The sequence below is a fragment of the Carassius auratus genome, unplaced genomic scaffold, assembly GCF_003368295.1.
Source record: "Carassius auratus strain Wakin unplaced genomic scaffold, ASM336829v1 scaf_tig00216436, whole genome shotgun sequence".
In the NCBI taxonomy this organism is placed as follows: Eukaryota; Metazoa; Chordata; class Actinopteri; order Cypriniformes; family Cyprinidae; genus Carassius; species Carassius auratus.
The window spans coordinates 15,471-42,158 of record NW_020528571.1 but is presented as its reverse complement, the minus strand read 5'-3'; the positions used below and the strand labels follow the sequence as shown (position 1 = coordinate 42,158).

Here is a 26,688-nt window from a genome sequence, read left to right as displayed (position 1 = left end):
GGCGAGTCAACCTGACCTAGAATTGCTACTTATTACAATATGGACTGAACCATCCGGCCGGATCAAAGAGGGGGGGAGGCGAGCACACATCAGCAGCACTCGCTCATCTTTGATGGGGGAAGCCATGTTAGTGCCGTGAGCTATTTTAATCACTCTGGTTTCATAAGGAAAGGCTGCGACTAGCACGTTTTGGAGAGACGGAAAACGCTCGCGAAGCCCCGTCGCGCGGAATCGGACACCCCTCTGTGTTTTCCAACAGCACACTTTTCACCATTAAAATATAGCGGCTTTTCCCAACCACTGTAAATGAGGAGCAGTCCAAAGGATAAAGGAAATAGCGAATCCTTTCTTATCTAAAACATATAATGTCGAGTAATATAGGAAGGAATATATATTGTCTATAAGGACTGGCGTTGGTTCTCAGAAGAGATCTTTGTGTCGCTGCAGCCAACCGAGGTTATTATTTGATCCACTGCTATTTTAACGCATATCACTCGCTCTACTAATACACTGCAGACTTGATTTAAAGCGTTATTCTTGTGGCTCTCTAACACACAAGAGCCTGCAGGATTTTAAGCTGTCTCGCTCTCTCTCTCTTTGGCCAGGAGCTTGATAAAACTGCTCCCCTCCCCCAAGCTTTAGCGAAAACAGGAACAACTTCTTTGAGAGAGAGAGAGAGAGAGAAAAAAAGGGCTGCACAAGTTTGGGACGTCTTGGATCCGCCGTTTGGCCATTTGTAGTCCGGAGCTGAGATTTTTCCCTACACCGATTCTTAGAGTTTTACCTAGGATTGTCGTTGCCCTTTGTTAGCGAGAAGACTCAGGCATCCATGCTCTTGATTTTTTCCTTTGGAAAATGGGATACCTCTAGGATTATAATGAGGGGATTGCACTAGCTTGTGGAATAACTTCACTTTTTTCCCCATTGGGAATGGAATTGGCGGAGCCCTGATTTATTGTTAGCAATTGCAATGGGCAAAGAGCTTTATGTGGAGTATTTGCTGTTGCCGTGCTCAACATGGGTAAGATTTGTTTTGCTTTCGTTCATACTTATCTTCCATGCTCGATTGGCCTGGCTCCCTATTGAATTATAAATTACTTGGGGAAACCCCAAATAATGACTTATCTCGGATTAATGCTTTTAAACGTCACTAATAAATAATCCAAGTGCTCTTAATGTAATTTGACTGTTATATATATTTTTTCTTAATCAACATGCATTCATATGAAGGCACGTAGGTTTCTTGCAAATGCCATTATGGCTGGAGATGCTAAAGGAAGCTTGTTTTCCCACCCCGCGGTTTTCCCTTTCTCATACCTACTTTTAATCGCTACAGAGCTCAACTGTTAATTTAAAAAACACTTATTTCCGTATGCACCGTCCTTATAGACTTTAAACCTTTCCGTTTAACTCGTAAACGTCTTTACTTCCACAACTTTCCTCGTTTTTTGTTCGTCCTCTTCAGAGAATCCAGCAGGTTACAAGGAAGTTCGTGAGGCCGCCGCTGCGTGTTTTTACAGCTCTCCATTGTTACATCAAGCCCCATTTGCTTTACTTACATTGTTGCTAAAACCCTCGTTTTTGAAACCGTATGCCCAGCTGAACGTGATACTGGACTCGACTACAGATATAAATGGTGTTTTGTTTATTAGTTTCCTCTGTGTGCAGGTATCTATGTTGGGTCACTCGAGAGAGGCCAGGCCTGCACACAGCAGGGTGTTTAACAAATGAGCAAAAACACAAGCAGCCAAGGTGCTTTTGAACAACAACTTCTTCAGAAGGACAGTCAAAATGTGTTGGACCTTGGGAAGTTTTGGTGCTTGAATTGTGTGCAGTTTAGATAAGGTTGTCACAGTCAAGTAACTCTCATGCTTTGCATATTTGAGATATTATTAAAAAGGAAACCCATGTTTGCTGGGTGTGGTTTGCCCAAGCATATGTAACTTTGAATGCTTTATTTATAGGTGTTACAACCTTTGGTTACCCTAGTTTGAACTTTAGTGACTTTTAGTTCATTATGTATGAACATTAAAGACTGGTCTTGTCTGTAGTGTTGTGAGACTTTGGCTTAAGACTGCAATTTAAATATTAATGAGGAATTGTTTATTATTATTAGCATCATATTTGTTTTTTAGGCAGGAGTAAGTGCTCAGATTGTGTACGACTGTATGCTATTAAGGGGTAACAAATTACAGTGTTTTTCTTGTTAAGGATTGACCTTTAAGATACAGAAGCGTTTTGTTCAGGTTAAGAAATAAACTCTTCTAACTTAACTGTGTGTTGGGAGTCTAAGCACCACTTTGGATGGTCTTTTTTTATTTAAAATCGCTAAAGAAATATTACAGTGTGCTAATGTAATCCTTGTTTTCCTCTGTTCTGAAGCTTGAATGTACTTTGTCAGTCTTGTAGACTACAGCATATATGAGACCTGAGGGAAATCTTCCTCCATTCTTTTAACTATTAGAGTAGAGTGTGTGTTTTGGAGAATGGAATTCTTGTTGTACCTATCCACAAAGTGAGTCATGTAATTGCTGCCGTAGGTTTGGTTTGGTCAAGAATTAGCATGTGAAGTTTGTTTCAATGATTGGAAGGGGGGTGGGGGTTTCTTATGTTTCTTGGATTTCTTCTGGCAGCCAGCGTTGTATTCGTTTGGCTTCACCTCGCCACAGCATTCATCAATAATGTTCCAAGTCACTGTGCAATAAAGAGAAGCCCAATACCAAATTGTCTGAACTACTGCATACTGTGATAGGTTTTTCTTTATTGAATCTTAGTTTCTTGCCGCCGAATGATGTTGAACTGAAGTGCATTGGCATTATTTGGAACCTCGCTTACAAAAATAGCTTCCTGTTTTTGCCCTCGTTCCTGCACTTTCCATGGAATCTCATCATCACTTTTATGACTTGCACATAATCTCAGTGCAAACAATTCTACTTGGCGTCTAAGAATAAATGCTCAAATTAGAAAAACCATACAAACAGCCTCTACCATCGTCAAGCATCTACTGGTGCAATCTTCAGATCTTCTGTGGCTATGTGTATGTTTGTGGTCTGCCTCTGAACTTCTTTTCTTCTCCACAGGTGTTCGGATAGAGTCTGTGATCTTCTGAGCTCACTGGTTTAATCTACGGGAGAAGAGGCGCTTTATCACGCTATTTACAGTGGAAATTATTTGCATGGGCTTCAGATGAGGAAGAACGGGAGACTCTGAAACCTGAGGGGTGTTCAAGGTAAGTTAACTATAGTGCAATTCACGCACTGTCTTGTTTTACACAGATCTGAAATGTAGGATCTATATTCCAATTCTTATTTATTTATTTTTTGTGTCAGACAAACCAAAGTTGAAGTCGTTATTCACTGCTAGTTCTATTAGTGAATCTATTTTATGAATGAATTGCTCAGCACGGTTTTGTGTACCAGCTCAACAAATTCATGCAAAATATTCACTTAAAAGTATAGTGCTGTTAAAGTCGGCTTCAAGAGATTTAGTGCATTTGCATTCTTGGTGAAGCTTAAAAACCATGCTCAATCAATTGCTATTGCATGGAAGAGAATGACAAGTAAATTCTTAAAAATTTACCCATAATATATGATATGATGACACAGTTTTCATTGTTGAACTAACTATTCATTTAAGTAAAACTGTGGATTTCCTGCTGGTGCATAAATGTGTAAAAATCCAGTCCATGTAGCAACATGTAAAAAAAAAAAAAAAAACACACCCTAGCATTGTGTTGTTGAGCTTTGCTTAGGCAAACATCACTCCATTTTCTGTATTTTTATTTTTATGAAAGTATAATTTAAGACTGTACTCACACTAGGCATGGTTGCATTAAAGTGTAAGTACACCCCTAAGTCTAATAAGACACAGGCACCTTGAATTTCTTTCGCTGTATAGATGTTACAAAGCACCTATGGAATTTATCCGCTGCATTTAAACATGTCAATTACTGAAAGCGATTTTGAGAGAAAGTTTATGGGAAACAACGATTTGATTGTTTCTTCTGATGCAATTTTGGTGTCTTGCTCTTTCAGTGTCTGTTCCACTCTCATATTTGGCAGATTTTGCTGGTATTCTGTATCACAGGCTTGGCTGTAGTTGTGGAATGCCCAAAGGTGACTGATGCTAGCAACCTTCCTTTGGCCAACAATAACTGTAGCCATTTACTTTGAATTGTGTTTGTGATGCATGAATAAACTTATTAGTCTTATGTTGGTTTTAAAAAGGCGAAGTCTCAGAAATAATCAAAACTTTGATGTGTAAGTGAAACAAGTTTTTTTTTGTTGTTTTAAACGATTCTTTTACCCATACAATTTATAATTTTCATTGATTATCTTCCAGCACTTTTTTATTTATAATTAAAAGAGCAGCAAAGACATTTGGATAAATATCCTCTGTGTCCCACTGGAAAAAGAAGGTCATATAAGGTCATATAAAAAAAAAAGCCATTTTAATAATAAATACATTATTTCAGTATAGACCAAACTAGACTGAGACATTGGAGTGTGAAGGACCCCCCAAAAAAAAAAAAAAAAAATCCATGTTGTCTGTGAAATGTATGTTTCTGGTCTGCCCAATTGTTAATCTCATGAGACAAACTTTTTACAAATTTTGTAAGATGGACCCAAGAAAAACCCAAGTTTTTATTGCATAGTACATTTAAAAGGATTGTTCACCCAAAAATGAAAATTGTCATTAATTACTCACCCTCATGTCGTTTTACACCCATAAGACCTTCGTTCATCTTTAGAATACAAATTAAGATATTTTTGATGAAATCTGAGAGCTCTCCAACCCTCCCATAGACAGCAAGGTAACTACCATGGTCAAGGCACAGAAACGTAGCAAGGTCATCGATGAAATAGTCCATGTGACATCAGTGGTTCAACCTGAATGTTATGAAGCTACAAGAATACTATTTTGTGTGCAAACAAAACATAAAATAACTATTGTGGAGTGCATCAGGATGCAAGTGCTTGTTTCTGATTCATGTATACAATACATGTGCATTGTGCTGCTGCATTACGTAACACGCATGTTTATTAACATAAATCGTAAGCAAGCGCATTCGTGTCATAATGATACTCTCCAGAATGGTAGAACGCCGCTGCATATGGGATGAGGACAAGAGTTGTTGAATAAAGCCATTGTTTTTGTTTTCTTAGCAAACAAACAAAATTATCTCATAGCTTCCTAAAATTACAGTTGAACCCCTGATGTCATATGGACTGTTTCAATGATGTCCTTTCTACATTTCTGTGCTTTGTTTCTGGTAGTTCCCCTGCTGTCTGTGGAGGGTCAGAGAGCTTTCGGATTTCATCAAATATCTTTATTTGTGTTCCTAAGATGAATGAGGGTCTTAATTGTTTGGAATAACATGAGAGTGAGAAAATGACAGAATTTTTTTTTTTGGTGAACTATCCCTTTAAATAATCTTTTATAGAGTTTTATATAGAATGTAGTCTTTTTTTTCTAAATTGAAATGTATAAAATGTTTATATTTATTGTGTTTGTTTGAATAAGGGCTGAATTAGTCATTATAGATGATGGTGACACATTTTTTATTGTCAAATATTCATATGATCTAGCCTAATGTAAGAGCCTGCAATAATGTATTGACCAGTGTGGTTCAAAAACTCAAGTTTTTTTTTTATTAGTTAGAAAATATTTAATTTAATATATTAACTTATTGCAAAAATCAAAAGCCTATTTATTAATCTGTGAAATAATCAAGTCGATTAGTCATTCTAATAATAGTTTGATTAATCGATTATCAAAATAATTTGTTGCAGCTGTTTTTTGAATCTATGTCTGGTATGGCAATGCATTTAAATGCAAATAGGCCTACTTTGTTTCACAGTGTTAGCATTTGAGTGAGTTGACAAGTAAACTGAGCAAATTTAAATGCAAGTACTTGACTTGTGAGTATATGAGTGAATGCTGATGATTGTCTGGATGTGAACATCTGTGTTTGAAGTATGAAGTGTTTCTAGACTACTAATTAGAATATAGGAATGTTATTGTCTGGCAGTGTTGAATGAGGTTTGTGTATTTTTGATGGCAAAGAACTGTTAAAGTTTTTGTGTGACTGAATGATGATCCTGAAAGTTGAGTTGTCCGTGTACAGCGTCAGACACCTACACACCAATTGCCAACCTGTAATCATGGGTACAGCCTTTACGCCTGTCCTTCTCAGTGCTAATGAAATGCTCTTTAATGTGTGTGCGTTGAGCTGAATGTTGTCACTGTATGTCTGGAACCAGTATGGTGAGAAGAGTTTATAGTTCTTGTTTGTCTGTGAAATGGGTTTTGTGTGAATTCTTTGCGATGACTTGCCCGTTTGTTTGTGTGCTCTTTGATTAGTACCATCCCCTCTTTCAGGTCTGTGTATGTTAGTTTGTGGTTTGCATTTCCTTTGCAGTTCATAATTAAAGGTGATTTTGATAAATGTGCAGGAGGATTTTATAAACCCCACTGGCCACAGCGGAAATCCTGCCCTTTAACCGGAGCTGGTCATACTTTTCTTTATTGGTTGTCTTGTTGCCAGGGTTACCTCACTAAATTATGAGTGTCATTTATCACTGCCGAACTTCTAAAAGGTTATTATTATTTTTTAAAGTTTATAATGGTCGCAGTTTAACCTGTAGGTTAATCTGATATACCATCGAGTTCATTGGAAAAGTTTTGACCGAAATTCCAAATGCTTGTTTTGCATAAAGTTGAAGCAAACAAGCAGGATGCTTGTTTAAAAAGAGCTGGTTTCTCCTGGAAAACTAGGATTTGCATGTGTAAATGTTTAGACTGTGTTTGCTTGTCGCATAGAGCTAACTAGATTTATTTTCTTATGTTTGAAAATATAAGTCATTACAAGCTTGCATTATAATTGGCCTTTTAAAGATGTGATGTAATGGAAGTAGAGGCAGATCTTTTTTATGTATTGTGATGTACATCTGTGTGAAACGGGAGTAAAGTAGGGCAGGTACTTGGTTATATTGGATGGAGACCAATGTCAATAGAAGCTTATGTTAGATTGAAAAAGGGGGTGGAGTCTGAGCAGATTAAATGATTGTACAAGCCCGGCATGTCACTGGAGTGAAGTCTGTGATTTTTAGAATTGATTACAAATTAAGAGCTCAGTTATTCAAACATGTATGGATGAATCATTCACAATTAGATTAGTAACATGCATTTAAAAAAAGTCAACTTTAGGGTTCAGCACTGATATTTGGACATTGATAGACCTCTATTTAAGTTGCACACAAATAGCAAAATTTAAAACCATTGCTTGATTGACAGATGAGTGCAATGGTCGATTGACAGAGGAGTAGGCAGTTTTGCATCAGGATGCATGGTGTAAATGGTATGTGGACTATCCTCCCACTACAGTTTGATCACAAATCTTTCTGAATGCATTTTATGTATAGGTCTGACTCTGACCTCTTGTAATCAGATCACCTGAGACTGAAGTTGTAAACTGGGCCTAAAATGCATTCCATCTTGTAGACTGGCAAAGATTGAACTCATTGTAATCTAGTTCAGTTTGTGTTAGAAAAAACAGAAGCCTACACCTGTGTTTGCATTGTGTTTGTTTACCTCATAGTGTTACCAAAATGCAGTATAGTATTATTTTTGCTGGTTGGTTTGTTCTTTTTGTATTATTCTTTGCAGTACTATCCCTACTGAAAAAAAAAGTTAAAAGATTTTAGATGGATGTGGTTGGTATATCTGGTGAAGCTGGTCTCCCAGTCTGACCAGCTAAATAAAAAAACTGCTCATAAACCCTCTAAAACAAGCTTGCTAAACCAGCTGACCAGGCTAGTAGACCAACTTAAGACCAGCTATTTTTTATTTTTAGCTATTCATTTTTAAACGGGGACGTAAAAAACAAGATATATGAATGCAGTAATCATTCAGTACCATATTTAAATAATGCCCGATATCCTCTTTGTGCCATAGTATGGTTTTGTGAGAGTGATTTTCTTCAGTCTTTTCATTTGACCTTATTAAAGTTGGTTTGCTGTTAGTGTTGGGGAGTATGTCTATTAAACATTACAGAAAATGCCCTGAAATTGAATTTGTAGTTTAAATTTGCAGATTAGAAGTTGAGTGTTGTGTAATAGTGTAAACATTGTCTGTTCTCAGACAGAATCTAGCAGCATTAAATCGACCTGCAGTTCACCAACTCTGTTAGCCAAATTGTAGCCTCAAGCGAAAGAAGAGAGCAGAAGCTTCTACCTCCTGCTAACCACATTTATACAGTGGTAAAGTGCACATATATGATCAAATCTTTTAACTGAAAAGCTTTTTATACCAGTATGAAATTTAGACACATCCTAGAAATATTTTTTGCGCTTAGTCATTATGTACAATTGTCAGTTTATAATGGTATTTCATAGTGATACATAACAAAACCCTAAAGTGATGCTTTTTTGACATATTTGTATTAGTATTATTTTTATTCTACTTTTCTTGGCAGTATACATAAAAAAATAAAGCAAATATTTAGCCAACGGTAGTTGTAACCGTATTTGCATCAGCAATCTCTACTTTTTAGGCTTTTTTGCTGGCTAGCAGTATTCGTAACCATATTCATCTGAGAGTGTAGCGCTCTCAATATGCAAGCGTCATTAAATGCTAATCATGGCCGCTGGGTGCTTTGCTGCAGAAATGAGCTTTTTGGTCTCATGGTTTCTCACTGGTGACCAAGTAACCCTGTCCTGACACAGTCTCGCTGGCTTCTCCCCTACAGGCCAGTGCACCATCTGTCCACCCTCACAGCTGTCATCCAGAGCAGCTTTTACTAAAAAGACTCTTTTTAATCTCTGCGCGAAACCATACTGCTCTGCTAATCTTAGTGCACTTGCTATTCTTCCAAGCTTATTTTTGGAATTAGGTATTAGGATCAGGGATGCTCCTTTACCTTCCGTACAGATGGTGTTTGTTTTTGTATTGTAATATTGTTCAAGCTACTGCACAGTGGGACTGTGGAGTAATATTGAGTCATGTAGACAAAGCCCCCAACCATCTTGTCTGTCTTGGCTTACTCATTCACCATGTAATTTTGAGTGGCAAGCGGACCGTTATAAAAGTAGGGATGGGAATCTTAAAGTGATAAATCACCCAAAAATGAAAATTGTGTCATTTGATAAAACCCGTAAAATTACAGTTGAACCACGAATGTCACATGGACTGTTTTAACCATGTCCTTACTACCTTTCTGGGCCTTGAACGTGTCAGTTGCATTGTTGACTATACAGGGTCAGAAAGCTTTTCGATTTCCTCAAAAATATCTTAATTTGTGTTCCAAAGATGAACAAAGGTCTTATGGGTTTGGAACGACATGAGGGTAAGTAATTAATGACAGAATTTTCATTTTTGGGGAACTATCCCTTTAAGCAGTTGATTGATTCTAGCCCAGGATTCCCATGAAGCCAAGAGAGAGGAGTTGTGAGTAGCGAAACAGCTGACACTGGTAGATCTCGTGATGATGGCAACATGGCAGATATCGTACATCCAAATTTCACTCATACTGTACATATTCTTACTATTGAGAAAGATGTGCCCAGTCCTGGTTCACAGAAATCTACCCTGGTCAAACACAACCTCTGATCTAGAACATTACTTTTTTTTATAGTCAGGAGTAAGTTTTAAAGGGTAAACGATTTTGGACACATCAAATGTGTTGGTCACAGCTTAAAACTTCTCTTTAACGTTTTCCTTTATACCACAGGGCTGTTGAATGCTTGATTCAGTTTGGTTGACAAATGTTCTAAAGGCTGCGACACACCAAGCTGACTTCAAAGAACTAGCGTTGACAAAAGCCGATGGTGTTGTTGCCTCGCGTCGAACCAAAAAGCTGTGCTGGAACACACCTCACCGACGGCAAACTAACACGTGTGTGTTCTGTGCATGCCTGAGAGGAACGAGCTGTTCATATCAGCTGCTGTTAATAATATATATTCGTCATTCAATAGGAGAAACCGAAAGAATGAAATACGAGATAAACGCAGATATACGAAATGTAAACAAAGCAGCGCTTGCTTAGCATTTTGAATATCAGTAACATAGGGGAAGTCGTGGCCTAATGGTTAGAGGGTTGGACTCCCAATTGAAGGGTTGTGAGTTCTAGTCTCGGGCCGGCAGGAATTGTGGGTGGGGGGAGTGCATTAACAGTTCTCTCTCCACCTTCAATACCACGACTTAGGTGCCCTTGAGCAAGGCATCGAACCCCCAACTGCTCCCTGGGCGCCGCAGCATAAATGGCTCCCCACTGCTCCAGGTGTGTGTTCACAGTGTGTGTGTGTGTTCACTGCTCTGTGTGTGTGCACTTCGGATGGGTTAAATGCAGAGCACAAATTCTGAGTATGGGTCACCATACTTGGCTGAATGTCACTTCACTTTCACTTTCACTTTTCATTAATAACTTTAATCATTTTAAGCGGCTCATGTTGTTATTATAACATTCGCGTATTAGAACAATTGGGAAAGATCACGTAACATTTAAACAACCTTCTGTCTGTACCGCCTTCATTCACACACTTGTTTTCTCTGTTGTTTGCTTTAATTCTCTGCACTGACTCGTTCGCTAAACTGAACATCCAATCAGAGGTCTCATTCTCCCCGACGTCCCCGACGCCGATTCAACATGTTGAATTGGGCAAACTGCCACTGATGTGAGCCTGACGAGAGCCAGCGAGTGGAACACACCAAACAAACTAGCCAGACCGCCGCTCGCGGACGACCCGACGATGGCAAAGTGTCGATCGTCGGCTTGGTTTGTCCCGGGCTTAAGGCAGAAATAAAACATCTAAACAGTGTCCTCAGGTGTGGTTATAGAAGTATGTAAAGAATATATTTTTTCCGGTCGGTTGATGTTGTCAATAATTAAACAGACCGTTCTCACAATTTTACTTCCTTGTACTTTCACTGTTGATGCAGTGAGCCATCAGTTACATCACAGTTCTGACACTATGCTTACTGTATCGACTGCACTTGAGTCTACTGAGGAAAGGTGTTATTGAAGATTTGTCATGGCTTCCCTTCTCATTTTCTCCTTAAGAAATAATCTCATGTGCTAACAAGACTGATCTGTCTTTTTTTCTGTCCTCTTGTAATGATATGGTACTGGTGGGGGGCACTGCTGACCTAAAGCTGTATCATTTATGGTGTGTGTGTTCACAGTTTCAACCTCTGTGGGATATGGAGCGGTCCAGCTGTGCCAGCTTGCACCCACCAAGCCAAGAGCAGTTCGGGCCAGAGCATCTGTGTGCCAGTTCAGAAGTGTGTGTGGGGGGTTTGTGTGCCAGCCTGCTAAATGGACCCGAATTTAACAGTCATTTTGTTGGACGTCTGTCTGTGTTTTTCCCAGTGTGTCCTGAAAATCTGGATCTATATGAAACCGAATAGCAAATTATGAGAGTGTTTTGGTTGTTAATGTGACGTAGTCTATACTCTCTTTGTTACGGGTCAAGAGATGATGTTCAGATAAATGTTCGTTTTAATGATATATATATATTTTTTTACGTTTTCTTCTTGTTTCTTCTGTTCTGTTGCACTTTTTGTGTTTTGAATGTCTTATGCAAATAGCCAGTTTTACTGGTTAGTTGACTAATTGTTCAGGCAACCGACTGATATTTAGATTTTTACAGTGTATAGTGGTGCTCTGTACATTTATGCTCATGTTTTGCGTGTGTGTGTGTGAGAGCATGCTTATTTTCTCCGGTTGTGTGTGAATGCATGCATGCATGCACGTGCACACACTTACGTGCCAGTGCACATCACTCTTCTTACCAGCTGGTCGTCTGACATCATGTCACCATGGCGCCAGGCCTTTGGTGGCCTGTAGAAGCCTGCAGCACTATGCCAACAGCACACACAGAAACAGGAGTTTAGTCTTGCATTTAGGGAGTGGGAACACCATGCCAACTCTGGTAGCCAAGCAGGAGAGCCTTCTACTGCAGACACACACATACACACAGGAGCGAGTGTTGATCCATGCCAGCGGTGGTCTCAGATCAGGAGAGCTCACTTTTACTAGACAGACACAGACACTCCACTGAACAAAGGAACATACTCAGCCAAGAGTGCAGTGTGCATTTAGAGAGAGCGAGGAGGAGAACGGATGGAGGCACTGAACATTTGTCTACTGTTTTAAGTTCGCCGGGTTCAGCCCGGGCCTGCACAGTTTACGGCTAATGCGTTTGGAAAATGTTCAGGCGCTCTGGAGGAAACAGACGCACGCCTGGAAGAAATAGGCATTCGAGCATTGGAACAGCATGTGTAGCTATTGTATGAAACCGTGTTTTTGAGTTGAAAGACAAAAATCACACTGTTTGTGGTTAATGAAAGGGGTGCTTGGTTTGAGTTTAAGAAACCCTGGTGTAAAAAGCATATATGCACTTTAAGATCTCAACATCAGTGAAACTTTTGTACAATACCATCATTAACACTTTTTGATTCGTTCATGTTTCTAAATAGTATGTATATGTCTCTGTGTGTGTGTGTATATTTTATTTTTCATTTTATATTAGTTTCCATTTCGTTCAGAGCACTTTTCATATATATATATATAAATATATCGTTGCATGGATGGTGGAGTCTATCTCAGCGTCTTGAGCTATAAGGCAAGAAAATATCCTGGCTATTTTATTTTAGCTTAGTTTGTCTAGTTTGTTTATTTTTATTTTATTTTGAGCATGCTTTGAATCTCTCTCTTTGCTTCTTGATCTCCTTGTAGATCTCTTTCTTGCCAATGATTTGGTTTGGATGATATTTTAGTCTTGTTTGGCCAATTGGGGATTGACCAATGACAGTAAATTATCCTCATGTTGTTCCAAACTTTTATTTCTTGCACAGAACACAAAATAACGTTTATCATAATGTCCAAGCTTAGACATTTCTATCTAAATATATAGAATATGTCTTCCCTTGTGTTTCATTCCAGACAAAGATTTAGAAAATTATGAGAAAATCAGAGTTTTTGGGTGAACTATCCCTTTTACTGTAATCTTACTTGACTTTTTTTTTTTTTTTTTTATTCTGAAACATTGTGGTAAGTACAAAAATCTGCCAAATGGGCAGTTATTAGTTAGTGATGTATGTTTGTGTATATATATATATATATATATATATATATATATATATATATATATATATATATATATATATATATATATATATATATATATATATATATATATATATATATGTATGTATGTATGTATGTATGTATGTATGTGGTTATATATATGAAATGTTATTCTTTTGAACATTTTATTTATCAAAGAATACGAAAATATGTATTTCCACAGAAATATTAAGCAACATAACATTTTCAACATTGACAATAATGAGAAATGTTACATAAGCAGTATTCATTAGTGATTCATAAAAAAAATCTTACAGACCTTAAACATTTGAACCATAATGTAAGTGATTCCCTGAACATTAACAACTTTAGCAAAAAATAGTTCCTCCACACACACACACACACACACACACACACACACACACACACATATATATATATATATATTTTTTTTTTTATTTTTTTTTTTTTTATTATTATTATTTTGGGTCTGTGTTGGTCTGGAATCAGAAATCCTATCATATATGCAATACCTTTTATACTTTCTAAATGATCCGTTGCATTAGTCCCCAGTTGGCCCTAAATAAGTTCTTCTTCCTTTGTGAGGGCCAGAGAGGTATAGTAGGCTTATTTTTGTTTGACAGTCCTAGAAAGAGAGGGAATCATTGCCTCTCAGCAGCAGGGGAGCATATAGGTTTCTTCACCAGTCGTCTCTGAACCGATAAACTGGTTTGTTGGAGCATGTGTGGAATGCTATTGTGAAAGCGGCGTACAGCAAAAGGTTAAGTCGTACCATGTCTGCTTGCGTCACTGTCTACTGTATGTGTTTTGCACACAAAAGAACCTGTAATTTGAGGCAGCAATATCTGACAGACTCGTGACGGCAGCCAGTTTTGGTAAATCTCGTGTACGTCATGTACTGTGTGTGTGTCTGATGTCACCTAGCTCAGCGAGGATGCAGCGTAAGCCTTTAATTAGCACTTAACTATAAAACTGTTCAAAAGATTTACTATAACATAATCCTGGGCGTAGATACGGGCGAGCTGAAGGATGTTTTCAGGTCTTGAATGAGGGAAACCAACAATCACCTCGAAATGATTGACAGAAAACAAGGGAAGGCGAGGAAAGTCGTAAATGTTGTGTGTTTAGTGAGATTATTAAAAAGTTATGAGTGTTGTTTATGAGCTCATAGCAGATTTAAGGGAACAACTGTTCCATAATGAAAATTGGTATTAACTCACCCCATGTTGTTCTAAATGGTTGAGCGGAGGTTTTCAACTTTTATTTTGCTTTTTTAAATTATTTTTATTTTTTTAGCATGTGTGTGTGAGTTGTGGAGCTGTGATTGATCATGATGTTTTATATAAATCGTTTTATTATGCAAACCATCTTAACCCCTCAAACAAAGCAAGGTGTCAGCATATTAAGTCCCGCCACTTAAAATAATTTAAATGAATTTTAATCAAAAAATGTTAATAGGCAGAGAAATATCCTTGATGTATTGTATTGTTTAATTGCTTTTATTTTATACTCGCTCATTTTAATTTATGCATATTTTATAGCTTTATTTTATTCATTGTCTGTCTGGAAAAAAAGAAGGCAGTGAGTAAACCACCGAATTTTGTTAGTTTGAGAGAACCTTTCTTTTTTTAATTTTTTTTGGTCTGGAAAAATAGTTTTTGTGTTTGTTTGTGTAGCAGATAATATATAAAGTAGTCTGTTGATGTGTTTATCTCATACACCGAATCTGCTGTTGCAGTCACATTAGGTCAGTGTTTGTCTCTCACTCTCTCTGTCCAGGACACGTTCAAGTTCGTTCGCTCTCTGGTCGTGGCTTAACATCACAGTGGAGCTCGTTCTGAATGTGACTTCCTCAGATGATATGGCCAATTGATGTCACATCAGGAGAAATCATTTCACCGTTAGAAACAACAGAGGAATGGTTCTCATGTGGCGATACACAGTTTCTCCCTGTTTGATTTGGTATAATATTCTGCTGACCCAACTACATGCCTTTTTAGTTGATATTGATGCTCACATTTATTAAAAACCCACACATGTGGTAGAGGAGGCCTCATGAATCGTGCACATGTATCGACAAGGCAACTTTAACTCACTATACCACACTCATTTGCTGCTATTCTGTCCAATTAAAACATGTACAAAAAGTCCTAATCTTCACTGGACTGAATCCGATGTTTAAAATGCATGAAGACTGTTTTAATGACTTTGGGGAAAGAGGAAGCTGGTTGTAGATCAGCTCGTGTTTATAGCAGGAAGTGACCTCATTAAACGAGGAAGCTTCTGATGGGATTTAGAGTGTCACTTTGAAACAAAACAATGCATCATTTCTTTACAACGTTGTATTGTCTGCTTTTTGTCTGAATGTGGGCTTTGAAGCTCAGTTTTTAACTGTGGGCGACGTGTTTGCATCAGTGCCTGGAACCTTTGATAAACTTCTTTCATGTCTTATTTCTAAGAGTTTATTATATTTGAGGACACCCACATAGATTCACATTTTCTCTTTCGCTCTCATTCATTCATCTTTTCTTGAACTGAAAGGTAAACGCTTGCTGATTTCATCAGAGCTCCTCACCTGGTCACTGCACCTATGTCTAGATCACCGCGTTTGGACTCGTTCCAGAGACTTTAAGCTATTTTTCAAACACTGAATTCAAAATAAAATATTTAGTAGAATGTTCATGCTGCTCTTTTTAATGGATGCATACAGTGCCTGGTGGCTGAAAAGCTCCAAAATAAAATGTCTCTCTGAAGTTATAAATTGCTATACAAACATTTGGTTTAAGGTTTATTTTTTACTGTGTGTGTGTGCATGCGTGTTAATGAAAGAAGTATTTTATGCTCCCCAAGGGCTGCATTTATTTAATCAAAAGTACAGAAAAAAGGGTACAATTGTGAAATATTATTTCAGTTTAAAATGGTCTTATATTATATATAATTAATTTTAATTTAATTTAATTTGTTCCTGTGATGCAAAGCTATATTTTCAGATATTATTTTCTTTTGCCTTTATTGAATATTTATTTTCTTGATGAACATTTGTTTGCAATAAAAATCTTTCGTAAACAAATTGTAAAATTTGCTGTCACTTTAAATTGATCTAATGCACCATTGCTAAAAAAAAGTAGTAAAAGAGAGTATTAATTAAAAAGTAATTTTTTTTTAAAAAAATACAAAAAATTTCACATCCCCCCCAAAGCTTTTAAACAGTAGGAAATACATTAAAATACAGAAAGGAGAGAAAAAAATTATGAAAATATAGGTACTTCAGAAATTCTTGGTGTCCACTTTCAAATTCAGTTCTTGCTCTCTCACATTTAAAAACTCAAGACCAAATGCATTTGCTGTCATTGACATCAGACTGCTAAGTTTGAAAATGTGCTGATGCAATTGACATTTCAAAGCTGCTGCTGAATGCTAGTTTTAAATGAAAAAAGGGGAATCATACAGGTATTAAATGATATAAATGGTGATTTGGTTGAGCGGTTTCATTATGGTATATTGCAGCATATAGTGTGAGCGTGGGAGCGAGTTTGACAAGCTTGAAAATTCTTAATAATGATACACTTCTCAAACAAGTGTCATTCAATCAGAACCTGCTTCACCCATTTATTATTAATCAAGCCATTACCTCAGTCTATTCTGCAGATCTGGCTTTAACACACTGCTCTTGCCTCTTAAAGCATTTCCTCGGCAGTGTTTAATAAATGTGTATTCTCTGTTTCTCTCAGATCGTAGTTCTGTTGCAGTCCGTGCAGTCATGGCCACAGCTATATCGTGACACAGAGGGACATGGTGAGTGCATCTTCCATGGCTTAATTTCATGCCTTTGTTAATGCATCCATGTCAAACATCAGCTGTGATTTATCTATGTGTGACATACACTACAATTCAGCGTCACATGATCCTACAGAAATCATTATACTATCATGATTTGGTGCTCAAGAAACAAATCTTATGATTATCATTATTGAAAACGTGTGCTGCTTATTTTTTTGTGGACATTGTGATATTTTTTTGTGGAAAATTACCCATGTGTTTATTATCATTTTGAATCAGTTTAAACCATCTTTGCTGAATTAAAGTGTTTCTTACTTTAAGCAACAATTTTACTGTGCTCAAGCTTTTGAACAGGAGTTGTATTAAAATTGCAATGACCATTAAAATGAAATGGGTTCAGGACAGAAACTTGGATTGATGAGTCCTCCTGACTCTCTCTGAAACTTAGTGGTTATGATCCAAAATGTTCTGGACCTCTTTATGGATCCTAAAATCAATAATTATAGTCCAGAATTTATTTTTGGGCTCTGAAGAGATTTAGTGGAAGTTTTTTTTTTTTCAGCGTTCACTCTTATCAATTGAGAGAGTTTTTGTCTTTAAGAGAAATACAACTCTGCCCATAATTAATTTACTTTTAACTAATAATGCTGGTTTATGACTGCTTTGACTGATGGCACGCACATTTCAGCACTCAACCTTTGATTTATTTTTCTCCCAGAATGCACTGAGCTTGAAGTGATTGAACTGAATTGTTTACAGCTTTACTTTTAGCAGTGTAATATCTCAGTAAAAAGTGATTACTTGGATGATGTCCATTGCTTCTGTCATCGGCTTAAATTGTATTGAATTTTATTTTTTTTACATCTGTGGGTAAATTTGATTCTGATAACACAAAGTAACATCCTAAATGATAAATGTATACTGTTCTTTAAAGACCAATTTAAGTTAGACCAATTTACAGTATTCAAGCAATGATTAAATGACTAGAATAGTATTTACTGGATGATTATTAGCTGTAAATAATTTATTAAGGTCATATTGATTGGTTTGACAGAGAAAGGCCATGTTATAAAAAAAAGTTCTTCCTTGTCTTTATAACGGAGAGGACTTATTCAATCTAAGTTTACCCTTTTACTTTTTCTGCCTACTACAGATATTGTAGAATTTTTTTTTTTTTTTTTGTTATCAGCATGTTACCCAGATACCAGTGTGTTTGACATCCTTACTTGTGCATATTGCCCACTTTAGTTTTTTTATTAAGTATAGTTAAATTATGATGTGCATAAAATAGATGAGCTAGATCTGCCCTCCTCAGTCTTGAGCTGTGACTGAATTAATCGTGCACTTGAAGGAGCTAATCAGGGTCTTTGGTTCTCTTACAAATTACAATCAGGTGTGTTAGACACATCTCTGCTGGAAGACAAATCTGCAGGTGCAGGACTGAGTCCTTCTAGCTGATAAATAGACGAATTATCAGTTCATAAGTGTGCCGTGTTTATGGTGAACCAGTCTCTGCAGCATCTCTTTGGTGTGAATCAGAACAAGGCATGATGTGATAAACCCTGTCTTTTCAACTTTTGAGAGTCCGTGTCAATCAGAGTGTGAACCAGTGTGGCAAGCTATACTTTTAATGTGGTTAAAAGCACACACCACTATTTTGAAGCTGTTACTATAATGCTGCTGAGAAATGTAGTAATATTGAATGTTGCTCAATTTCAAATTTCACTTGATTTTCAATTTAATTTTGTTTTTTTTAGTAGTTCAGTCAGTAATTTGGTCATTTTATAATTTTTTTAGTTTGTTGTAATGTCATTTTTATCACTTTTTATTTATTTAGTTTTATTCTTTTTTTAATTTATAAATAAAATTTACTAATGCTAGGCAGTGTTATTTAAACTTTATGAACTGTTATAATATTTATTAATATTTTGAATTAACATTTTTATATTTTCATTTATTCCTTTGTCATTTATTTTTATTTTTAATTCAGTTTTAGTAATTTTAGTACTTCCTAATTTTCCTAATTTATAATTTTCATTTAAGTTCAGGTTTTTCATCTAATTTTTGTTTAATTTGTATTCACCCTCAAGTTATTTCAAATCAGCAGGTTTTTTTTTCTTCGTTGAACACAAGACAAGATATTTTGAAGAATGTTTGTAAACAAACAGTTCACGTTAGTCATTGACCTACGGAGTCATTTTTTCCCATACTGTTAAAGTCAATGGCTACCATGAACTGTTTGGTCATTTTTGGGTGAACTATGCCTTTACAATAACAACACAGCCTTTCATTACTGCCATCACTGTTTAAAACAGGGACATTTTGTTGTTCACAAAGTTTAGCCCATATATTACACATCAGATTTGCCTGGTGATTTTTGTTGAATGCTTTCAGTGTGGACATATCACTGGACACTTGCCTCGTATCACGGTGTACGCAGAGAGCGTCATGTATTCACCTTGTTTGCCTTTACGCATACTACAATATGATGATTGCTGGTTTGTCTGAGAAGCATCTATACATGAAGACACATTCGTGAAGCTCAAATCTGGAGATGGCAATGCGAAGGTCATGAGTTTGATTCAAGCAACGCTGTGTATAGTTTGAATGCACTGCTGGTTATTTTATGTAAAAGCGTATGCCGAATGCTTGAATATCTGGATGCCTAGTCGTTCTGCGACGGCCCTCCTGCTGTTTTTTTTAAATTCTTCAAATGACAGACAGGTCTCCTTGTTTGTGTCTTTGTCACTGCAGGCACTCGGCCTAAGCAGACGGTCAGTTTAGACTTGTTTCCTATCGATTATTTGTGCATTATAAATGGAATATGCATATGTCTGGCCTTTTTTATTTTTTATACAAAGGAACGAAGACATTTCTGTGTAACCATCTAACTCGGAGTGGTTCAGATTGATGGATTTTATGTCGACTGTTTGTTCTGGCTGCTATATCCAGCCGTAAACCATGCTAGCTGTCTCTTTAGCTGTCTTTATTGTATTAACAGAAGCTACATCTAATAGCAATATAATACCAGTTTCATATGCTGTCTTTTTTGGTAAAGACTAGGATTTGGGTACGGAAAACCACAGCTTGCATTAAACGAAAACTTAAGTGTGTGCATGCTTATTTATTTTTTTCCACCCAAAGGCAATGGCTTTACAAGGTTATAGCAGCTCTTTTTGTCTGTGTGAGGAAAAATATGAGAAATCCTTTTCACCATGATGCTGCACGCGTGTGTGTTTGGGCCCACACGTCTCCTACACACATGCACACTGTCTTTATGATTTATAAGTGGGAGTATACAGCCCCTGAGCCATGCAAAATGGAAATGGAGTTTAGGAAGCTTTGCTTTAACTGAATGAGGATGGCAGGACCTCTGCCGTAAACAGCCCATTACACAGTTCATATAGTCATTTAAGCCTCACGGCTCTGTGGCGTCCAGCGCGACTGTTTGCGTGCACCACACACCTCCTGCTATTTTTCTATTTTCCTGTTTGCGTTCCTGATGATCCCCTTTAGCAGCACTGACGGCCGGCCGCATCCCGAGCACCTTGATACGGCGGCACCAGTTTGGAGGTAATGGATTGTGCAAATGCATCGTGAACAGACTTGATCCACTCGTGAAGCTCTTTCCTCTTTTTTTCTTTCTCCAGCCTTTTGACAATATAGCATGATACATAGTAATATAAAGCATAGTATTACATACAATAATACAAATATCTTTGTACTTTTTTTATTTTTCAGTTAAATTAAATGTATTTTATTTTCAAAACATTATAGTGTCAGTATTCCCAGTCTTTTCTTTCTCTGTCTGCAGCTTTTAAAATATCTGTATGTTATAAGTGGGACAATAATAACAATAATACATTGAAAAAGATGTTACGTTTTGCGTTTATCTATTAAAACATTAGCACATTTTATTTGATTTTATTTTCAAAACTTAAGTGTGAATATATCCAGTCTTTTGTTTCTCTACCTCCAGACTTTTATGTTAACTAATAATTAAACATACAAAAATATATTTGTAGGTACTTTTAATTATCTTGTTTTGCGTTGTGTTTTGTTTTGTTTTGAATATTCCCAGCCTGCGTTGTTGAAGCTGTGGTTTAAATAGTTATTTGACATTTCATATTTATACGCCAATTTAAATAAGTATTTATTTCCTCGGTCTATCCCAGATCTCACTGGGTATCTTGTCAAACTGGCCACTGTTTTCACATTTTTCTTGTCCCGCGCACTCAAGGCTGGACAGGAAGTTAAGAGCGTTCTGGAATGTTTGTCCATTTTGAAGAAGGAAGTGGAAATGTCTGTGCTTGAATGCACGTGCGTTCTTTATACCTTCACAAATTCACGAGTTGTTCCAGGCTTCTTGGAATCAGAATCGGATGTTAATTTATCTTTTTTGTTTGTTTTGTTTTCAAGCCAACTTGAGATCGAAATAGACCCAAATCATTTGGAATTTTGGGGAATTTTAAAATGCATGCTTTTTTCAAAAACCAATCCATGTTGACCTTTTTATACCATTCTAGTAGATCTTGGGATTCCAGCCCTCTGTGTCATTGGAAATGTAGTAAACTAAATTAACGACACTGTAGCTTTAAGTGCACATGCATTGTAAATCCTGACACAGATCGGTGTGTGCGGGTGTGTTTTTAAGGCTGTTGTAGATCCAGGGACTGCTGGTCGCGGTTGCCTTGGCAACAGTGTTTGTGGGTGTGCGTGTGTGCATGAAGAGAGATGTCTGTGGCGGGCTGGAGAAGGCTTGACGGTCGGCCATGCTGCTGCCGCTGTACGCCATTAGAGCTCGGCACCGGAGCAGTGCACCGGCCTCTCACACGGAGAACGCTGAAATCTGAGAATGTCAGAATGCAAGTGTGGGTTCAGGAGGAGAGAGAGGGGCCATGCAAGGAAACCACGCTTTAAATGACCAAAAAATGAAATGGCTGCCTCAGTTGACATGCTCATTTCTCTTTACCTTTTCCCTTTCCGTTTTCCTTTTTGTGATATTAAACAGCTACGCTAGCTTTCAAAAGTTTGAGTTTGGTACAATTCTTTTTAAGAAATAAATGAAATGTGACAAAAACATTTGTAATGTTAGAATTTCTTTTTAAAATAGATGTGGTGGTTTAGAGTGTTTTTAATTCATCAAGAAATCCTGCAAATAAAATTATTCCACAGTATTTCCAGGGTTTCTAATATTGATGATATTCAAATCAGCATATCAGAATGATTTCTGAAGGATCATGTGACCGTGGAGACTGGAGAAATGATACGAAAAATTCTGCCGCAAATCACAGTATGAAACACAATTTGTGGTGTTTGTTGATTTAAAGGGGTTTTTATTCTGCTGATAATGTTTTAATTGTGTGAGCAATATGCTTTGATGCTGATGTTTTAAATGTTTTAAGTTGGATTGCCTTTGGGTTAAGATGGTGGTTGTGTTAATGATTGTTTTCCTTATTTAATTCAAACCAGCCTTTTTTTTTTACTGAAACGTTTTATGAAAGCGCTTATGGGTTTAGTGTACAATTATATTAAATCCCCAAAATGGAGTCTTGGTGTTGAGGTAGCACTGTCTTTCAGTGCTCACTGTTAGGCTAAGAGGGAATATGCGAGATGCTGACATCACTTGAGTGTTTTGGAAGCGGTCCTGAATATTTTCTGGATGACAACGCAGTCTGACACTGCAGCTTTTGAGAGGGTTCTCATATCTTATGAAAGCTAGACAAAGACCGAATCTCCCTACATGTTAACACAATTTCATGTACACACGGAAGCACTAGCACACCCTGAAAGACAAACTTAATCATTCCCACACCTGTGATTTTTGAAGTGTAAAGACTTCAATTCACTTATCAGTTGAGTTGTCGACTCTACCACAGCTGTTTCTGTTTGAGACATCTGGGTTACAAGGTGGTGCTTATTATGTGCTTCTTGTGCTCTCTTTCTGTCTCTTTTTACACATGTATTCTGAATTTATTTTACATTTATGATATACTGTCCGATTTAACATCAGATGTGGGCTTTGGTGATCATATACACTACCATTCGAAGGTTTGGGGTTGGTAAGGTTTTTTTTTTGAAAGTCTTATGCTCACCAAGTCTGTTTATTTGATCAAAAATTTTATCTCAGTATTACTAATTCAAATAACCGTTTTCTATTTGAATATATTTTTCAAATGCAATTTATTCTTGTTATGCAAAGCTGTATTTTCAGCATCATTACTCCAGTCTTCAGTGTCACATGATCCTTCAGAAATCATTCTAAGATGCTGATTTGCTGCTCAAGAAACTTATTATTATTATTATCATCAATGGTGAAAACTTTCTTGCTGCTTCATATTTTTTGTGCAAAATATTTTTTTTCTATGATTAGTTTTTTTTTTAATGACTAGAAAGTTCAAAAGAAAAGCATTGATTTGAAATGGTGAATAAAACTAGGCCTATTTTGTCACAAAAGGTTTCTTGGTAGCACTTTATTTTACAGTTCTTATAGCAACTACAGTAATTGGGTAATAACCAGCTACTAAACATAACCTTAACCTTTGTAGTTACCTTATACTACCCAATACCTATTTAATACTACAATAGAAATCCTATTACAATATTTATACCTTTCTTGGTTATGCATACTGTAAAGTGTAAAAAAAAATATTTATATACTGACCTTAAACTTTTTAACCGTTTATGTGCTATGTAGCTTTCATGCAAAAAGGTGATTATTCATCCTAGTTTGAGAGCAGTGAGGGACGAAATGGTATAAATTGAAAGCGCAACAGTTCGGACCAAGATCAACAAGTCAAAGTATTTCAAATCCAAGTACGTCATGAAGACTGACTTTTGCCAAATGTTTCAAAGTATTGTCAGTTTTCCACACTTGGTTCCATCCATTCCATGCCTGGATTTCCAAGTTTTCCGGTCCTATTACAGAGCCTTGCATGATGGTTCTCCTCGCTTTAACCGTGTTCTCAGCATGATGTTCTTTTGCAAACAACAAAATCCACCAGCTAACTCTTTTCAGTCTATCACACGCCTCCATCTGAGATGTTACATGGCCACTTGTTTTCAACAAATCATTCTTTTGGTGGCCTTCAGTTTGACTCTTCAGTGAGTTTTGGATGATGTCCACTGCCTGGCAGATTCACAGCTCCACATTTTCTCACCTTGAACTTCAGTGTTTTGGAGAATATGCAGTGACTTGAAATTTGCTTATATTCTTGGTCTTGACTGGTATTTTATTTTTTTATTTATTATTATTTTTTGAGTAATTTGACTTGGACGTGTTGGTAATTTTGCTTTGTTTTCATGGTGCTGTAACTCGGTGTGAATGTTAATAGCCACTTCTAGTTATTCAGACAGTTATGGAACATGTCTGCACAGGTGGACAAACAAGTAAATGTGACTTGGAGTTAGTTGCATCAGAGCTAATGTAGGTGTGGCAATGCGAGGAGAAAAGTAGACTTTTATACACTGCCATTTACTTGTTTTTGCAAGAAATTAGAATTTTTATTCAGCAAGGGTACATAAAATTGATCAAAAATGACAAAGGCATTTATAATTTTGCAGAAGATTTACATTTCAAATTAATGCTGTTCTTTTGAACTTTCTATCCTTATGAAAATTCAGCTTTGCATCACAATAATGAATTACTTTTTAAAATGTATTCAAATAGAAAATATATAAATATTTCACAATATCCCTGTATCTTTTAGTTGAATAAATGCAGCCTTAGTGAGCAAAACCGACTTATTTCAAAAACATAAAAAAACCAAATCTGACTAAACTAACTGTTCTTTGCTTGTTTGTTTGTGTTTAGTGTGGCCAGGGGCTGTGAGGGCTCCTCGGGGAGACTCCAGACAAGCCCACACAGAGAATGCTGGAGGTGCAGGAGGAGAGACCAGCAGCAGCAGCCACGGCAAACACCGCAGCTACCGGAACCACAGGAAACGCTTCGGGCAAGAAGGAGAGGGCCAAAGAACGGCAAGAGGAGGGCCAGGACTGCAGCAGCCCTGTCGCAACCCCCAATACTGGGCCCCGGAGCACCCGGGCCAAAGCTACGCCCAGCACTACACACACACACTCCCACACACATACACACACCCCCAGTCCCCACCAGCACTCTACTGCTCCTGCCTCTGTCGCACTGGGACTGACGTCAATGCATTCCAGCAACCCCAAAGTGAGGAACTCTCCATCGGCTAACACTCAGAGGTGAGAGAACCGTACATGTGCACGAGCTATTCCTTGAAACCAAAATTTTATTATTTTGTACTGTTGTATGTGTATACATACGCTACAGTTCGAAAGAAATGTATATTTTTATTCATCAAGGATGCATTAAATTAATCGAAAGTGACCGTGAAGACATTCATAATGTTACAAAATGTATGTTTCAAATAAAGGCTCTTCTTTTAAACTATTCATCAAAAATCATATAAAAATGTATCATGGTTTCTATAAAAAAATATCAAGCAGCTCTTTTCAACATTGGAACGATCATCTTGGAATGATTTCTGAAGGATCGTGTGACACTGAAGACTGGATTAATGATGCTGAAAATTCAGCTTTGCATGAAATTACATTACATTTGAACCACTGTTGTCACATGGGCCATTTTAATGATATCCTTACTACCTTTCTGGGCCTTGAACGTGTCAGTTGCATTGATGTCTAAGCTCTCGTATTTCATGTAGTATTGCATATATCCCTAATTTTAATAAAAATAACGGTATTGTCTTATTCAACCCTAGTTTTATTTCCCTGGGTAAGTGCCTAAACAAACAGTTTTAATGCAGTCAGAAACAGTTGTGGATACTATTAATTCACCACTATCTTATATTAAACTGTTCTTAAGTGTATGAGGAGTAATTGTTGTTTTAATTTCTCCCAAATGGAGATGCACCACACCAGCAAATAACTTTCTGCTTACTTAATCGCAATTCCCATCCTCCTTATGGCCATTGAGCTGTCTCTTATAGACAGCAAACCAGTGCGAGCTGAAGTAACTGTGGCGTAAGTGCAGGGCAAACTGTGCCCTAAAGGCAGCGGTGGACCTGGAAAGCTTCCAGAACCTTATTGAGCATTTGAGAAACTGACCCACTTCAGCTCAGCCAGAGCATGCACATCCCGCCCTCTGGACGTTGGTTCCAAAATGGCTGCTCTTGCTGATTCACAGATCTGGAATTGGTTAAGGAGTCGGCAGCGAGGCTCTTGGGAGTCCTTCAGTGAACGCTGTGGCCCATGGCCTAATCACAACCCATTCTGTGTATGTTTGCGGCTGCTGTCCAAAGCGTTTGGATGTTCTCTGAATGCTGGAAGATGTTTTGCATTGTGCGCAGAGCTCTGAAACATGGCCGTGGCCTGTGAAACCAGTACCTCACTTTTGGAAAGCAGTTTGCGCTTTAAGGCTGAAATTAGTATCCAATATGAAAGCAAAATGGACAAGAATATGACTTTTACTGCCAAAATCAAAGGTGTCCAACAATGACCAGCCCTTATCGTTTTCGTGTAACTGGTTTCCCCAGTATCCAGGCGCAGTGGACACATTGCTTTGAGTATAGATGGAGGCTAGTGGGGGATCTGGTTTGACGAGTTTTGATTAAATATTAATCCGGCAGTCTGTCAACAAAGAACAGGGCTAGGACAGAAGGTCGCTGAGAGTATTGTAATTGCGTCACTGGTAGACGTCAAGATTTCCCTCCTATTATCAAATGGCATGTTTTTAGGGTGTGGTGGCTGCAATCGGTCAGTCAGCTGCTAAGATATGACTTAGTCGTCTACGCTTTTTTTTTCTGGCCTTCTGG

At 37.3% G+C, this 26,688-nt stretch overlaps 1 protein-coding gene across 4 annotated transcripts in view; it reads left to right on the top strand.

The window, feature by feature from the left end:
• The first annotated feature begins 872 nt into the window (after positions 1–872).
• Positions 873–26,688, top strand: part of LOC113098169 (B-cell CLL/lymphoma 9 protein-like) — a 37,978-nt gene continuing 12,162 nt past the window's right edge. For 2 of the 4 annotated variants that reach the window (XM_026263122.1, XM_026263118.1), the window contains exons 1-5: positions 873–1,021; positions 3,081–3,229; positions 11,182–11,280; positions 16,840–16,903; positions 24,702–25,096. In XM_026263122.1, the coding sequence (XP_026118907.1) occupies positions 24,759–25,096 (338 nt within the window). In that variant the 5' untranslated portion in view covers positions 873–1,021; positions 3,081–3,229; positions 11,182–11,280; positions 16,840–16,903; positions 24,702–24,758. Of the gene's footprint in view, positions 1,022–3,080; positions 3,230–11,181; positions 11,281–16,839; positions 16,904–24,701; positions 25,097–26,688 lie in introns of those variants that run through there. The other 2 variants (XM_026263120.1, XM_026263121.1) reach the window with 2 other exon arrangements.